This window comes from Poromitra crassiceps (assembly GCF_964638095.1).
Source record: "Poromitra crassiceps genome assembly, chromosome: 1".
In the NCBI taxonomy this organism is placed as follows: Eukaryota; Metazoa; Chordata; class Actinopteri; order Beryciformes; family Melamphaidae; genus Poromitra; species Poromitra crassiceps.
In genome coordinates, this window is record NC_139623.1 from 33,967,107 (window position 1) to 33,985,012 (window position 17,906).

The window sequence follows — 17,906 nt, forward strand, 5'->3', positions numbered from 1 at the left end:
CGTGAGCGACTCTGTCAAGCTGAACAAGATCAGATCAGGGCAGACAGGAAGTCCGAAACCGGACATTCGTCAAATACAACAAATTTCAAAGTAAAAGCCCATCTTGATGAAAGTGTGCCAGGAGTCGTGTATGCAGCGAATGCTACACACATGGTCATATAGGCCAGTGCAAGCACCGGCCTAAAAAGGGAGGCTGGAAGGGATAGCCATACTTCAAAGGCAGTGGGAGAGAGGAGAGTAAAGGGGGAGTGGAGGGAGTCGGTACATCAGGGACATTTGAGTGAACATGACTGTGCAGGTCCCACTTCAGTTATCTACAGTCCGTGTTAGCACGAGCCTCCCGCCAACTAAAAGCTCTGAGAGCCCAAGATAAAGCATCAAGCTTTCTGCAGCTGGCCCGCCCCCCTCGGCCATGAACAGTGTCAAGCCTGTGCCAAAACACCCATCTGATGATGATAGTCTGTGTTGTTGCTGTTTTTTAAATATGTCATTGACAAATGAATCTACAGCTTGTCTAATCTGCTTTCCATTGCTGAATTTTATGACTTCTCCACTCTACTTGATGCATATCTCCCAAGGGTTTGCAGCGAAACATCTCTGAATTCTGCATTAATTGAACCAAATGCAAGTGCAAAGCAAATCTGTGAAGAGCTACCTGTTTTTCTAGCTAGAATCTAGCACGTGTGTCATCAGTTTCCCCCTAATGTGATAACCTGTTATTAGTATCTTTAAATAAAAGTCTTACATTCTAAAACATTTTTTTATGGGGTTGCGTGAAAGGATACAGCGAATAAAACGAAAAAGAAAAATAAGTCATTATTCAGAAGAGTTTTGTGTAGAATTATGGTGATTTTTCTTTGTCAGACGGGATCTTTCACAGCCCACAGGAGCTCAATGGGAGCTCTGTTACTGTGGATGTCTTGCATCTCACGGCCTCCTTCTCAATCATGATGAGATGTTATCCGCACTTCTACTCTTCTGGTCTGTCCTGTGTAGAGACATGTGGAGAGTCGTCTTACATGCTGCGGACCCGTTTCCGCCTGTTGAAGCTCGAAGCGTCACGATCCTTCTTCCATCCTCGTCAGTTCCTCAGCTTGACTGACAGCCTCAGCCTCACTTCCCTCAGGAAGACTCGGCTCAGGTCCTCGCCTGCCTCGCGTGCGATCTGCGCAACCATCTGGCCTCCTGTGCCAATCACCATTCTCTGTAGAGACACAGCAACGTGAGGCACTGCTGAATACATACTGCCTTATGTTTACATATTGCAAACACAGTGCCAAGTCAAGTCAAATGTATGAACTTATGGGCTTTTTTAATACTTTTTTATCCTTCAACTCAAAAGCCTAAAGCCCATGGCACACCAAACGAACATTCTCAAACAAACACAAACAAACACGAACAAACACGAACAAAGACAAATGTTCGTTTGGTGTGCCATGGCCTTAAGAGCCAAAATGAAGAAACAAAAAGAACAAAAACAAAACAAAACAAATTTCAATTTCAATTGAACATTATGTAGGTACTGAAAGTTGTGAAACTATGAAGAAGAGTATAAAAAGGACACAATGAAATGAACTGCTGAGCGACATGATGTTCTGGTGAAGCAGATGCAATGATCTTTTGTTTCTTTGGCATATTGTATTCATCCTGTCCCTGTACAGTATTAATTCATTAAGTGCATGTGGGTCAAGCCTACTGTGACCAACTGTGCAAATAAAGTAATAAAACATAATAAAATCAACAGTCATCAACTCTAATTCAAATGTTTTGGTGAAACTACACAATCTGTGACATAAGAAAAATAATATAACACAAAGTCTATGGGGGAACTGGGCTGCGTGTGTGTGTGTGTGTGTGTGTGTGTGTGTGTGTGTGTGTGTGTGTGTGTGTGTGTGTGTGTGTGTGTGTGTGTGTGTGTGTGTGTGTGTATGAGTGTGTGTGTTTGGATGATAAGATTACAAGGCATGCTCAGTTCACTGATGTTTGGCAACTGTCAATAAATACTTGGTAAAACAATAAATACTTAAGACTGTTTAACATTTGTGTCCACTGTCCACTATTGTATTCATACATACTGCACATTGATTTTATTTGAGTTTAGTGGGGCATGGTCTTTAGTTTATTATATATTCTTGTATTGTTTTTTAATCTCAATTCCTACAAAGCCCTGTGATTCAGTCTATTTTTTTTTCTGACAGTATTTCTCACTAAGGCTTTGTGCTTGAACTAAAACATGGCAGCTTTGGGATGTGTGTAGAATAATTGAGAAAATATAGTAGCTTGGGTATTTTGGTGAAGTGTCCCTGTGAGTTATCCCTGTCTTAACAGCCAAACTGAAGAAGTTGTGTCTAGTGTTGTCACTCCTGTGCCAAATATAAAGCTGAAGGACGGCGTTGGTCTGATGCACCGCTCCTGGAGTTCATTGACCATACATGTCGGCGCTGCAGATGGAGCTTCAAAATATTTTTTAACATCAAATATGCATGGTTTAGAGAAGCTGCTGAAATATTTACAAGTCATGAAAAAATGCCTCTGGTGCAAGTGGAGAACTGAGATATGGGGGGAAATAGCTAATATAAATATCAGAAGCCTGTGTGTTACAGGTGTCATTCAGGGTAGTTCCCCAAGGCACCGTTTCCCCCCCATTTTTCCTTTCATTATAAACCTCCCACTACAGGCTAAGCCCAGCATCTGGCTGCAACCTCCCAAAAACGTGGGATGATTCTGCACTCATTGGCTACATCCTCAAAGACAACCAACCACCTTGCTTACCAACAGGAGGTAGATGGCTTTGTGAAATGTGTCAGGGGGGGAAATAAAACCACCCGATTTTAAATATAAATAAGACCAAGGAGCTTATTATTATTGATTTTAAAAAGAAGAAAATCTGCAGTTACCCCTGTCCTGATCAAAGATGAGGCCATTGAGGTGGTTTCCTCCTATAAATACCTCAGTGACCTTGTTGACAATAGGCTGGCCTAGACTGGAAAGAGAAGTCCAGTTCCATCTTTGCATAATGAGGATAATCCAATTTATTCTGTTTTTAATTCAAGAATCACTTTAATAGCCACAGTAAGCAATCAGATTACGAACGAGGAATTCAACTTATTGCAAGTATTTTCATTTGCAGCGGTCACATCAATAGTAGAGACAAATGCAATACAGAAAAACAACCACAAATTATGAAGTGCAAAATATAAAGTCATTTAAAGTGACATTATGATGGACCTGCTGTGGTGAAGTTGTTTTAATGAACATCATTGTTGACTGTTGTTGTTTATGATATGGTGTTGATGATATTGGATGTACCGAGGACTGTTGTAATGTTGTTTATGATATGGTGTTGATGATATTGGATGTACCGAGGACTGTTGTAATGTTGTTTATGATATGGTGTTGATGATATTGGATGTACCGAGGACTGTTGTAATGTTGTTTATGATATGGTGTTGATGATATTGGATGTACCGAGGACTGTTGTAATGTTGGCCTCCATGATTATGAATAGTCCATGTTGATGTCATTATGTAATATGTGCTCTCTCCTTATTTTGCACTGCTTGAGATGTGTATCGTTTTTCTATTGTCCCGCCCGTTGTCTGTCCTATATGTACAGTATGTATGGTGGCACTCTGTTTACCTCTGAGGGGATTAATAAACTATTTTGTATCGTGTACCGAGGAGGATTTGGCCTCCATCGGAGGAGCATATTCTCCGAGTCTCAAACCCTCAAGTCCTCTGCCTGCCAGCCAGCCAGCCTTACAGACTGCTGCCTGCCAGCCTGACTGCTGCCTGCCAGCCTTACAGACTGCTGCCTGCCAGCTGCCTGCCAGCCTTACAGACTGCTGCCTGCCAGCCTGACTGCTGCCTGCCAGCCTGACAGACTGCTGCCTGCCAGCCTGACAGACTGCTGCCTGCCAGCCTGACTGCTGCCTGCCAGCCTTACAGACTGCTGCCTGCCAGCCTTACAGACTGCTGCCTGCCAGCCTGACTGCTGCCTGCCAGCCTTACAGACTGCTGCCTGCCAGCCTTACAGACTGCTGCCTGCCAGCCTGACAGACTGCTGCCTGCCAGCGTGACTGCTGTCTGCCAGCGTGACAGACTGCTGCCTGCCAGCCTTACAGACTGCTGCCTGCCAGCCTGACAGACTGCTGCCTGCCAGCCTGACAGACTGCTGCCTGCCAGCGTGACTGCTGCCTGCCAGCCTGCTGCCTGCCAGACTGCTGCCTGCCAGACTGCTGCCTGCCAGCCTGACAGACTGCTGCCTGCCAGCGTGACAGACTGCTGCCTGCCAGCCTTACAGACTGCTGCCTGCCAGCCTGACTGCTGCCTGCCAGCCTTACAGACTGCTGCCTGCCAGCCTTACAGACTGCTGCCTGCCAGCCTTACAGACTGCTGCCTGCCAGCCTTACAGACTGCTGCCTGCCAGCCTGACAGACTGCTGCCTGCCAGCCTGACAGACTGCTGCCTGCCAGCCTGACAGACTGCTGCCTGCCAGCCTTACATACTGCTGCCTGCCAGCCTGACAGACTGCTGCATGCCCGCCTTACAGACTGCTGCCTGCCAGCCTTACAGACTGCTGCCTGCCAGCCTGACAGACGCCTGCCAGCCTGACAGACTGCTGCGCTGAAGCAGGCTCTTGACTTTATGTCATATGTATCGGATTTCCGGTTAATACGAACTGCCAACTGGGAATAATCGCTCACGTCAATCCCGTTGGTAATTACAAGTAGGATATGTGGGAATGTTTTGCGGGGCTCTGATATCTCCTACTTGGCATAACAAATTGCATAAGTGTGCCAACAAGCAGTAAACACAGCAGTGACCCAATACTGTTGGTGCAATGTATATATGCTATGTTTCTGGTTGATTTTTTATTCATGAATAAAAATGATTCGGGATGTGAGCGGGAGGTTCCAACAAGTAAAGAGCGCTTTCAAGCTGAAGCAACAAAACGCACCATTCACCCAGCCTATGTTACATTGACTTACACAATACAGTAAGAGTGAGCTGTAGATAAGTAGAGAAAACTTACCATGTGCGTGTCTTTCTTGGCGTAAAGTTTCACACATATATCGAGCTCCCCGTTGTCTCTCTCTTGCCAGAGTTCAACATACTGAAAACAAGGACGGTTAAATGTTAACACGGTATTGATTCATGAAGACCCAATGAAGTTTGGAATCATCTGAATAGTTAGTTGAGAGGGTAATGACTTTAAAATGGGTCAAGGTGGAATAGGAGACATCCAATTTGCTGCTGCCTGGAAGCAGTAACCAAGATCTGCTGCTATTACTGTACTATTTTATTATTTTATCCTTTTATTTTTGTACTATGCAAGCGTGCCATTATGGCATAACAGCACTTTATTACGTCGCCTTCTTATAATCATTTTTATACTTTACCATGCACTGTGCTGACATGCTGAATGTATCCATGTCTACCATGTTTAGTGTCTGTCATGTGCTCTCTGTATTTGTGTTTCTCTTTTTCATACCACGTTGGAGGTGTGGCTTGTGAGCAAGAATTCCAATGCATTTTAATGTAAATTTCTATGCAAATGGAAAATAAACTTGAAACTGAAACTGAAGAAGGGCTTGTTATAAATCCCACAAGTCTTTGCTTGTGTAGAAGATTCAAGTTATGTTATGTTAAGGCAATAGTTCATGACAGGCAGTGGTATATGCTTATTATACCACGCCTAAGGGTCGTGCTTCAATCCAAAACACCCTTAGGTGTGGTATAATAAGCATATATCATAGCCTGAAGTGAACTATTGCTTTTATAAAATGGTTACCAAGTATGGCAATATGAAAGTATACTAAACAGCTCTGATTTAAATAGTTTTTATTCATAGATAACGCTCAAAACAATGGTACCTCCTGTACATCGAGGCAGTTGCAGATGCATGGAAACCTGGACTGCTACGTCACCAAAGGCTAGGCTACATTAGCTGATTTAACTGATTAGCACACCTTCTGTGCGGAGGAACTGAACTCATTTCATGCTCACCATTTGTTTTCTCAGAGGCGGAGTGGCTCTAACTGTGGTATATTTAAATATACCACAGCTGTGAGCCAATCAGATTGCTTGATTGTAGAGAGCCATTTTATAATATGTTATACTTCACTGTCCCTGTTGTAATGTTTCTTATATTCAATAAAGAAACCTGGGTTCAGACTTGTGGATTTATTCACAACAGCACACAGGTACACAGACAGACATGCAGCCTGGCCTCCTAATTATCTAGCACACCTGTGTGAGTAGGTCTTCTTCATTATGTAGGGTAGGAGCATGGGTAGGAAGGATCTGCCCTCTGATGGAGTATTCATATCACTACACCTGTCAGGAAATTCATCCTCTCCATTTGAGCCATCCTCTACTAGGAACCTTCTTAAGGCTGAATTATGCTCACCCTGCCGTGAAGGGCGCGGGGGTGGAGCGAGGGGCGGGCGCGTCAAATTACGTAAATTTGTTGGGCGTGGTTATTCGCTAGCTCCAGCGGCCGCTCGCGTTGTGCCTGATTTTTTTTCTAACAGCGCGAGCTACTCTCCAAACATGGCTGCTTTCGAGCCACTGAACCCTGAACACTGAGCTGTGTTTTCACCACATTTCTTGACCCATGTGGTAGGCTATAAACTTAGATTTGCAACTGTTCGTTTTTAGTCATTTCACCAAGTAAATGTGTTGTGTTGAGAGCATGATTGAGAGAGATTAAAAGCAGCACAGAGTAGGCAATCAGGGCTGAGAAGTAAAAACGGCTTTCAGTAAAAACAAGTTTGGTGAGTCCTTGATGTGCTGATGTGCGGTCGTTTGAGAGTGAAAGCGCACTCAGTACTGCACAGCGTTTCATTGCGACTTTTCACGGGCTGTTCTCACCATTGTACAATACACGCTGATCACTTTCTGAGTATAATGGCATCACCCCCAGCGCGAGGTCTGCACGGTGACTCACGGAGACTCGCGGGGCCCCACCCCCACGGAGCTTTGCTCGAGTATAAGAGCACCTTTATAACTAGGAGGAGTGCCTGGGGATCAACTCCAGTTCTTTTGTCAATGCCTTGGTCAGGGGGCAGTGACAGGATTAAAATTAATTATGTCTTGATGGGCGGAGGAAACCCACATGAACACAGGGAGAACATGCAAACTCCACCACAGAAAGGACCTGGGATGGACCAGGGTTCGAATCTGGGACCTTCTTGCTGTGAGGCAACAGTGCTAACCACTGAGCCACCAGTGTAAGTGTAAGATCTTGTGTGGATAATTATCAGATCACTAGTTTACTGAGAAGAAACTACTATTTAGGTCAGTGGTTCCCAATCTGGGGGTCTCAACCACAAGTGGGGTCACCTGGAATTCAAATGGGGTCGCCTGAAATAACAAATAAAAAAATAAATGTCAGAATTCTAAGATTAGATTATATAGTCAGAACTCTGAGGAAAAAAAGGCATCATACTGTTACATGACATAATTGATGATGTCACTGATGAAATTTGAACGTCTGGGGTCCCTAGATTTCTGTGACGTCAAAGTGGGTGACAAGCTAAAAAAGGTGACCCCTGATTTAGGTCCATGGAGCCACATTCTCAATGTTAATCTCTTATCAGATTATTAAACTGAGTTAGTTTACATTTAACAGTAATATGTGTTCATCTGTCCTGAGCAGTTACCTGTGTCATAGTATAGGGCACCTCCTGGGGCAGATACTCTAGCAGCTTCTCCCGGACGATGTTGGTACAGACCTCCTGTGGCATCTGGTCCGTCAGAACCTCACTGTGGTAATGCCAGGCTCCGGGCCGGGCCGCAACCACCAAGTACCTCTGATACAAGAGATACAAGATGATGAAAACTAGGTGTTAAACAACACTGTCGTAAAATATATTTGTTTTGTAGGAATTACAAGTAACCGGGTTTTGATGTAAAAATATGAGAAAATAAAAATGTATTGTTATTAAATAGGTGTGATATGGAGAATGAGCAAACAAGGTGAAAGTCTTTTTTCATTTCACTGTGACTTTTACTTAATACTCATGAATGCTTAAAAACAACCTAGTGCAAATAAGTCTGTCATTTAATATTATGTATATTTTACAGTAATATAACTGCCAAAATGCTTTGGAGATATTGGTAGTCTGTTAATCTGTAGATAACAGAATACATGCAGCAAAGGAAATCAATCTGCAGCCATTCTTAAATGTAGATGGTGGCGTTTCACTCCCAAAGCAGCAGAAAACCATAAGTATAGTGAATTATAGTTCTTTGAAAATAACTACATAACAAAATGAATACAACAAATACTAATACAACTATCTATCATTACTGAAGACATGCAGTATGTAGCACATCATTATGCTAACTGTTCAATTGTTTCCATGTGACAATTCACAATTTTCTAATGACATTTGTATGTCTTGTAATAACTAAGTAAGTAACTAAGTAAAGTAACTTTTTTATTTCATGCTGCTTTTCTTGGCCAGGTCCATCTTGAAAAAGAGATTCTTAATCTCAATGAGGCTAACCTGGATAAATAAAGGTAAAAAAAAAATGGGCCAAGAAATGTAAGGTGCATCGCCAATACCACAACCAGCTCTGCAACGACTGGGGTCCCCCCCATGGACACTCGGACGGACACTATCCTACCCCGCATTATATATCACTTATAGGGCTTTTACTGGACATTTTACACCTCCCGCCCGATTATATATCACTTAAATGACTTTGTTCTTTTACTGGACATTTTAAATAGACATTTCACGATTATCCCACAGACACTATCCTAATTATATGTCACTTTATAGGACCTTTACTTTGCACTTTATCATTTTATAATTTGAGATTGTTTTCTGTTTGCTCCATCTTCTCCTATTGATGTGATTGCTGTGCTACATACTGCACTAAGTCAAATTCCTCATTTGTAATATGATTACTCACTATAATGCTATTAAAATTCATCTTGAATCTTGAATCAAGAGCTGTTTTTTTAAGTGGTTTAAAAGCATTTCAGGGTGGATTTTTACTTTAATTCGACAATCAGGTAGTTTCTCTTGCTGTGATCACAATCTCGTGTGCACCTTCAGCGTCTCCACGTCCTCCCTGTCCACAGAGGAGAGCATGAAGACGTCCTTGAAGTGAGGCCAGCCCGTCTGGTTCCTCAGCGCCTTCAGCTGCTCCTTGCTCAGCGCAGCCTTGGTCTCGCCGCTGCCCTCGGGCTCCATGTTGTCAGGCCATAACTCTGGAGGTCCCGCCTCTCTGTCTGACCTCTTAGGTCCCGCCTCTCTGTCTGACCTCTTAGGTCCTGTCTCTCTGTCTGACCTCTTTTCAGCCCACGGAGGCTTGATCACCGTCCTGACCCGCATTGTGCGTCCGTTCACCACTCCGCACGTCAACTCCACTGTGACTTCCAGCAACTTGCTCTTACTCTTCACCAGGTCCACCTGAAATACAGAAGAGTATTGGTCCGAATATGAGACGACCCAGATTGCTTGTTAAGAGCATATACGCTGGGAAAGAATACCTTATTGAGGACGAGGACAGCTGGGATGTCGGGGTGCTGGGCCAGGCATTTGAGCACCTCAAAGTCCAGCTTGTTGCACGTCCACTTGTCCGCTACGTCGGCCATGACCACCACTGGGAATGAACACAAGCCACATGAGAAGCATGAGGAGCTCAGCCAAGGGCACTCACTGCAAGTGTGAGATTCCTCTCTTCATAATTCAGCCTCCTCGTGCTGGAAAAGGAAACTGAAGCTCAAGAAGTGTCTCACAGGAGGGTTACATGACATGTCTTACTCAGGTCAGCTTCCTTTACTGTGTCCCAGGGATCCACGAGCAATGACTTCTCCAGCTGGTGTCTGTGAAGGTAGAGGGTACGTCTGTTATTTCACGGCTGCTAGAGTCTGACTGACTTCCAATAAACCCAACGATCTGAGAAATCACCTTTTCACTTTCGATGGAGTGGTGAGACCAGGAGTGTCCAGTAAAATCTAAAGAGAAAAATATACATACCAACTTAAGTATGACTCTTGCATGGAATTATTCACTTGATATTGTGACCCGAAAAAGCCCTTACTATCTGTGTGTCGTCTTCTGTTAGGACACCGAGGGCGCGTGTCCGTGTGGTGTGTACTTTCTTGGACACAGCAAACACCTTTAAGAGAATATCATCGCCATGACAACATGATGAAGACAGATGCATTGTAGCGTGCAGGTTTAGAAAAGGGAACAGTCAAGAGAGGTGAGGTACCTTTCTGCCAAGCAGCTGGTTGGACAGTGTGGACTTCCCTGCATTTGGGGCTCCTACTATGGCCACTTTCAAAACCTTTGGGTTCTCAGGCTGATCTGGATGTTTCATTAACAGGGATAGCTGTTCTCCTGAAAGAAAACGGCAATGAAAGATAACTGAATGATCAGAGAGACGATCAAAGTAAACACTGCATCCAGAAAAATACCATAACAGACAAACAAGCCTGCAGCATTTTGTGCTGGAGCAAAACAATCAGATGACATTTTTGGTGTAAACCACTGAGGCTTGATTACCACTGTCAGGTGGAACCAAGGCCGAGAGGCGATCGCCATCTGCCTCTGCTGCTTTGCCTTTGGCCAGTCTATTCAGAAACGCATCCGACGTAATAAAACAGGCGGGGGCGACGGTAAATCCATCCCTCCCTCGGCCGCAGGCAGCACTTCCTGTAAAGACATCAACGTCTCCCATCACTTCACTGCTGCAAGGTAACTGACTGACTGATTTGGCTTGCTTGCATGGATGATAATGTCAGCTCAGGATATTCTATTCTGAGCTGCTGCTGACACTGTCTGATGGTGCATTCGGGTGACTTGTACACTCTGTGATAAATTAATCTCAGAAGCAGCTATTATGAGCTGCGTGGTGCTTGTGTGGATTTAATACTCTTTGGGAACAGTTCAAATACTTTACTTTATAATTGCATAATACTGGTGGGTATGTTGCCCTAGAATGCTGGAGGCCATAGTTAACATGCCTCTTTGTATTTAAACCACTGGCTATTATGTGCATGTAAAGCCAAACATGGCCCGATGGTCTTCGGCGTGGCCACCCGGCCATGATCTGCTAGCTGGGATGTTAATAACCAAATGAAGACTTGAAGGACGTAGAGTGGTCACAACGTGGGGTCTTGGGACCACCAGGAGGTCATTGAGGGAGTTCCAGCAAATTGATGAATTCACCATTATTTCACTTAAAGTTAACACAATTAGAGAATGTAGAAGAATGACTACGTCTACGTCAATGTTATAGTTATACTGTTATCTCTATACCACTACAACAACACAGATATTCATGGAATTCTGGACAAAATCACATCTAGATATAAAGACATATTCTCAGATTTGCGTCGAAGACAAATTATGTCATCAAAAATGTGGGTCCGTGGCTCTAGGACCAAATTAGGGGTCCTCCTTGATATGAGAAAAGGTTGAGAATCAGAGGAGACTCACTGACCGGCTGAGAGGAGCCATGACGCATTTCCTCGTGCAGCAGACACCGCCGCCTCCCTGAACACGGCGGACTGACTGAAAACCCGACAGCACAGGCGGGCAGCCATGGAGCTTTTTGAACAGTTACTACTTTACAGCCGCTCTAATTCAGGTAAGACGACTGCGAGGGTATCGTGGCCTGCTTGTTTACATTCACATTGTCGACAGGATGCGACCATGTTGTTTGACCAACGAGAAACGTATCCTCTTCACAAGAGCGTCCGCACAGGGGTTTGGACTGCAGCTGGGGCTCTACCGCCCTCTGGTGACCGACAAGCAAAACACTACATCTAGCCACTGTGTGTCAGAATTTAGACTCAAAATAATACAATAGGCTAAAAGCAGAGATACCCCCACGCATGGACTTCCAAATAGATCCCCATTAGACCACTGACCCAGTTTTGATAGGGCTTTGTCTGAAGGAGCCCCATCTCAGATGTTTACTGTTTGATATTACTATTTACAAACATTGCAGGAATATATCTGACACAGTCATATCCAGAGTGACTTACAATGATTGCATCTGTAGATTAAGCTTCACACAATTCCACAGTTTACAGGTGCCCTTAGTGCCCCTATAATGTGATTATGACAACAGAATAACCATGTAACAGCAAAATGCTAAGAAAAGAAATAGAAAGGATATAATACAAACTCATTTTGACAAGCTGTATGACTCAATTGCCTCTCCTGTGCACGTATGTGTGAATGATTAGAGGAATCCAATAGCATTGATGTCTGATGTTCCCTTGCTATCCTTTTGTTCATTAAAAGTAGCAGGAATACTTCCACCTGGACAAAGTAAACCTCTCTTTCATTTATCATCTAAGCTAGCTTGGTATGAGAGCATCACAACTAATCATCATGAGGAAAACAACCATAGCCATGTGGGCGTGTAATACATAAAGTAACAACCTTTTATAATGAGTAACATGTTACTTTGCTTGAGTACCAAGGCCAACACTGTCGTTACATCAAAAACATGAAATGTCTCTGCTCCTTTTCAATTGTGGTTGACGCACATGACCTCTGTCATACGGATGGAGAAACTTAGGTTCCTGAGGACCAACTCACTTAAAACATTCTCAACTATTTGGGACCCGTTTCTAGCTTACCTTGATGAGGTTAGGGGCCATGGGTGACTTGCATGGCTGGTTTTTCATAGACCCCTTGCGTGGGGTCCCATGCACAATGTCCCTTACAAGCACAAGCACCTTGTGGAGCTGCTGGCACCATGTTGCAATATTGAGCATCGATAATATGTATGTGTATATATATATATATATATTTATTTTTTTCCTGTGACTGAGCTTGTTTGATTGTTTTGTTTGTGTATTGTTAAAAAAAAATCGGAAAATAAAATATTGAAAAAAGAAAAAAACATGAAATGTGAATTAAAGTGCTATGTAATCAACAGCAGTGCTTGACAGTGTTTCAACAAGAGGTAGCAAATGCACTTACCTTGGGCCCTTCAGTGCATTCGTGGGAATGGCTCAGAGCTCCAAGTTGGGCAAAACACCCATTGAATGGCCACCAAACTTGGACTTCTGTGTTTTGCTTTTCATAGAGCTCCTATATGTACCCAATTTGACATTATTGTGAAAATAAATAAGTGACATTTAATAGTGATGATCATCAGTTTTGGATTAACATCTTTGTGAATGTTCCTTTCACAAATACAGCTTGTCAATGCACCTTACTGGCCTAAATGTAACTCTCATCTGGTACATTGGGAAAAGATCTGCCCTGTATTGTATTACTTTTGCATTTTGCATCATCGTGCTCGTCCCATATTGTGTTATGAATCATGTAGGGATAGATCAAACCCACTGAGACGGATCCACGGTCAATAGTGTCACATGCTTTGTGATTTGATGAAAGGTTCTATTTGTGCAGCCTGATGTGTATGGCTCCCTAATCAAAGACTTATATTTCTGTGACAACTAAAATAAATTACTCCATTACGACTGCCCACCTGCCCTCTCCACAGTATTGATACAATTTTATTACTAGAGAGAGACAGATGGACCACAATAAAGATTGCTGCCAGTTGAGGGAATGCTTGAATGCTTGAGAGTGTATTCCCATAGCCGTGTCATGTCATGTCAAGTTACGTCAAGTTATAACATGTGCATAGCCATTTCATGTCCTGTTATGTCAAGTTATAACATGTGCATAGCCGTGTCATATCATGTCAAGTTATAACATGTGCATAGCCATGTCATGTCATGTCAAGTTATGTCAAGTTATAATATGTGCATAGCCGTGTCATGTCATTTCAAGTTATAACATGTGCACAGCCATGTCATGTCAAGTTATGTGAAGTTATAACATGTGCATAGCCATGTCATGTCATGTCAAGTTATGGCAAGTTATAACATGTGCAGCTATGTCATGTCAAGTTATAACATGTGCATAGCCATGTCATGTCAAGTTATGACATGTGCATATAGCCATGTCATGTCATGTCAAGTTATGACGTGCATAGCCATGTCATGTCAAGTTATAACATGTGCAGAAGTAATATGATATAAAGATGGAGGGAGGTACAGTTTGATGATATAACTAAACAGACATTTCTGATATAAAGCATCATGAAGGATAACTTTGTGGGTAATGAACAGTGTTGGGCAAGTTACTCAGGAAATGTCATTAGTTACTTATTACTCATTTAAAAAGTAATCAAATTACTTTACTTATTATTACTTGGTATCAAAAGTAATTTATTGGAACAATAATTAAAAGGAGTCAACAATCAGCCAAACTGCATATTTTTTATTTGCCTACCCAGGACAAAAAACAATCACATTCTGGCAACGCAGTAGTCTCGCATACCCAGACTCGTCTCCACACACTTCATTTGAGTTCTGTTCCAGCGCTGGAGAAAGTCATGCTGTCATGTAAAATTACTTGGATTAGTAACTGTAATAAAGTATACTGTTTTAGAAATTGGAATCTCTTTCATTATTAGTTACTGGGAAAGTAATACAATTACAGTAACACATTACTTTACTGCCAAACATAGCCAATGAAATCCAAGCCTTGGTTCCAGTCCAGGCTTATTACAATACTCTAGCCAAATGAGGCCTGCAAGCTTGACTTCCCCATCAACACGAGTGAAAAGGGGAGAAGTCGGTCTGAAAGCCCAATCACACACAGCGCTGCGGGTTCAGCAGGTGGGCAAGTAGCGGCAGCAGGCTCCATCAGGCAATAATACAAAGTTAATGATGCAGAATGGTGTCTTTCTCCATACCAAAGAAGATGTCAATACAGGATGTTTAAGAACGCTGTTCCTAATTACGCTTTTTAAATTCACCACTGACGTGATTGATGATTTCAAAGCGAGGTATTATTGATTCATTTCACAGACAAGTCCTATCGATTGCAAGTCTAGAATGAATAAAAGTTTTTTTCTTCCCCCTTTCTCTCCCCCATTGAGACAGAGAGATTGTACAATCAGAGCATCAGTGGGACCTGGGTATAGGGGCTAAATCACCTCTTTTTTTTACGCAGCCTGAACACAGCCTCAGTGGTTCTCAAAGTGGGGTTTGGGTGGGGACCCTCTGGGACACTGAGGGTGACCCCATAGAAAATAACAGAAAAACCCATTATTATTCTTTTATCAGTAGCACAATGAAGAAATGTATCTATTCATTCATTAATTTGCAGGCTCTTAAAGGGCCACTTCGTCGATTTTCAACCAGCTTTGCATCATTACAAAATCGGTAGATGGAAATGAAATGAATAATGCTTAACAGTTCCCTCCATCTTGCCTGTACCTTTAACCTTGCAAGGCAACTGGATTCGCGTGAGATCATGAGATCATGAGATCAGATCACGCATCAGAATATGGACCGAAAGCTCCCCTATTCATTCACAGAACTTCCTGGTTGATTTGGAGCAGCTTGGCCATGGTGTCACTATGACTCCATGGTGTCACTATTACACCATGGTGTCACTATGACTCCATGGTGTCACTATTACTCCATGGTGTCACTATTACTCCATGGTGTCACTATTACTCCATGGTGTCACTATAGAGCTCAACAGGCATGTGACTTTTCGTGACGTAATTTGCCCCGTAAGTAAGTTACGCGTTTTCTCCATAGACATTTCGATAAATCCAAATATAACGAGTTTTAAGGCTCAAACCAAGCCAACACGTGATCTTTTTTTTTGCAATTCCATCGCGGGCCACACAGGTGGCGTATTTTGCCCATGTGTGCTCTACATTCATTCGTAGAACTTCCTGGACCAAATGGCATCATTATGACATCATTTGGACCAGGAGGTTTTGTGAATGAACGGGGAGCTCTCGGTCCAGACAAGATGGATGGAAGTTAAACATTGTTCATTTGCATATATACTACTGATTTTGTAATGATACAAAGCTGGTTGGATATCGGCAAAGTGGCCCTTTAACACAAATAGCTTCTCTATGTGGGCTTGGTCCTCAGCAGGGAGAAGTTTAGGAGCCGTGGCAGAGGAAGTCAGCCAGCTGTGCTGCAGTCAGCGTGATGGGAGTGATGCGAGTGATGGATGCTCTGATGCGTTGGCAGGGTGCTTCTTCCCGCTGCTCCCTGTTGACACGCCTCATGTCTCAGGCTTATTATTTCATGAACTTGGTTATTCCTCCAGAGCAGCGAGGGCTTCTTGTTAGTGGAGAAATTGCCAGTTATTGCATATTTAATCCTAGACAGTCTTATTACTACAGCGGATAAACAAGAATGCTACTGCGAAATGTGATGTGGCAGTGCCAGATTCAGCAGCAGGGGATTACTGCATATTTAGGGTGAATCTAAGTCTCTAGCCACTCTCTATAGTTTCTGTCAACGCAAAGTATTTAATTGCAATTACACAAGATTGATTGAGGATCGATAGCAAGCTGAATTGCCGGAGCGGAGAGAGGTTTTCCATCACACCATACTAAATCTCATTGGCAAGTGCACTTCAAATGGCAAAGTGGGCTACAGCTTATGATTAAATGGTCTGCAGGCGAAGCCTTTTTGTCTTTTTTTGAGAGAGAGAGAGAGCTCTTTCTGAAGGCCAAAGTTAATGCAGTCATAGAAAGAACTCTGATACACTCCCACGTGAAATGGCCATGTGAGGAAAGCCCTGAGGGAGAAAAGGCCTTGAATGAATTTGAGTGTGTGTGTGTGTGTGTGTGTGTGTGTGTGTGTGTGTGTGTGTGTGTGTGTGTGTGTGTGTGTGTGTGTGTGTGTGTGTGTGTGTGTGTGTGTGTGTGTGTGTGTGTGTGTGTGTGTGTGTGTGTGAGAGAGAGAGAGAGAGAGAGAGAGAGAGAGAGAGAGAGAGAGAGAGAGAGAGAGAAAGAGTGGGATGGAGGGAGGTAGAGAGAAAGTTCAAACATTACTGATCCTCAAATATCCTTTTGGTTTCTAGTTCAATGTGAATTCTGCTAAAAGCTCAGTTTTTGTTGCTCTGCCTTTGCTGCATAGCTTTCAGAGTTAGATGATGACAGATTGTGAGCTACCTGATATCCTTCATCATGCTCCCCGGTGGAGGTGTTTGTTCCGCCCTAAGCAAGTCCTGGAGGACTAACAAACAGCCGGCCCGGCATGTTTGATGGACTATGGGGAGACATCTGCTCTCCCTGGCTTTATCATACAGAAAGAAAACAACATGTAACAGTAATCAATCAAGACAGAGAATGCGCCCCTTACTCCGAAGATACAGACTTTGGTCATCAAGCCATTTTATCAGCGTGTCATGGCGAATTAGTATTGATGAGTTAGAGTGCGATTTCAACATGAGATTTCACAGTGTTTTTCTCAGTGCAGCATACTGCTTTAAGCATGGGTGCCAGATATACCCTCAACAGCATTGTCATAACTGTGCTTCAGGCCCCCTCGGGGATAAGCTGCTGCTCGGTGTAGTGTGTAGTGTGTACTCAAGGGATGAGGGAGAAGACAGAGTCTGTGCAGCGCAATCTGATTTGCGGTTATAGGTGGCACCATGCCTCACAAAGTAATCTGGAGAATATCACCTCAGCCGAAGATCCTTGGAACACAGCGGTGCCATTTTAAATTGTGGGTTACTCATGTCAGCAGATGGGTTTGGGCATTGTGACGAGTTGATTTGAAATTGCCACTGGCTGATTTTGGTCATCGATGTCACACCTCCATATAGAAACAACTGCTTCAGATAGATGCCTCCTAAACTGGGTCTCCAGTTGCAGGGAGTCCCTAGCAAAATTATGGATCATTTAATCTCATTATTATTTTACTCTGTACTGTAGATATTATAGCTTGGTATGAGAGCATCACAACTAATCACAAGGAAAACAACCGTAGCATGGTGATGGGATACAGTTTTTGGATTACTCACCTTCAACTATTTAGGCTATACAGTAGTATTTTGAGGGGAGGATAACAAAAGGAAC

General features: G+C 43.2%; 1 protein-coding gene across 1 annotated transcript; it reads right to left on the reverse strand.

Moving 5' to 3' along the window:
* Positions 1–770: 770 nt before the first annotated feature.
* eral1 (Era-like 12S mitochondrial rRNA chaperone 1) lies at positions 771–11,664 on the reverse strand. The gene is made up of 11 exons (XM_083636580.1): positions 11,472–11,664; positions 10,532–10,681; positions 10,239–10,366; positions 10,065–10,142; positions 9,932–9,978; positions 9,785–9,846; positions 9,511–9,623; positions 9,068–9,430; positions 7,667–7,816; positions 5,035–5,115; positions 771–1,204 (listed from the first exon to the last, which is right to left on the reverse strand). Exons 1-11 carry the CDS (start codon positions 11,572–11,574, stop codon positions 1,082–1,084), a joined length of 1,398 nt encoding a protein of 465 aa, XP_083492706.1. The 5' UTR covers positions 11,575–11,664; the 3' UTR covers positions 771–1,081.
* Between the last annotated feature and the right edge of the window lie 6,242 nt (positions 11,665–17,906).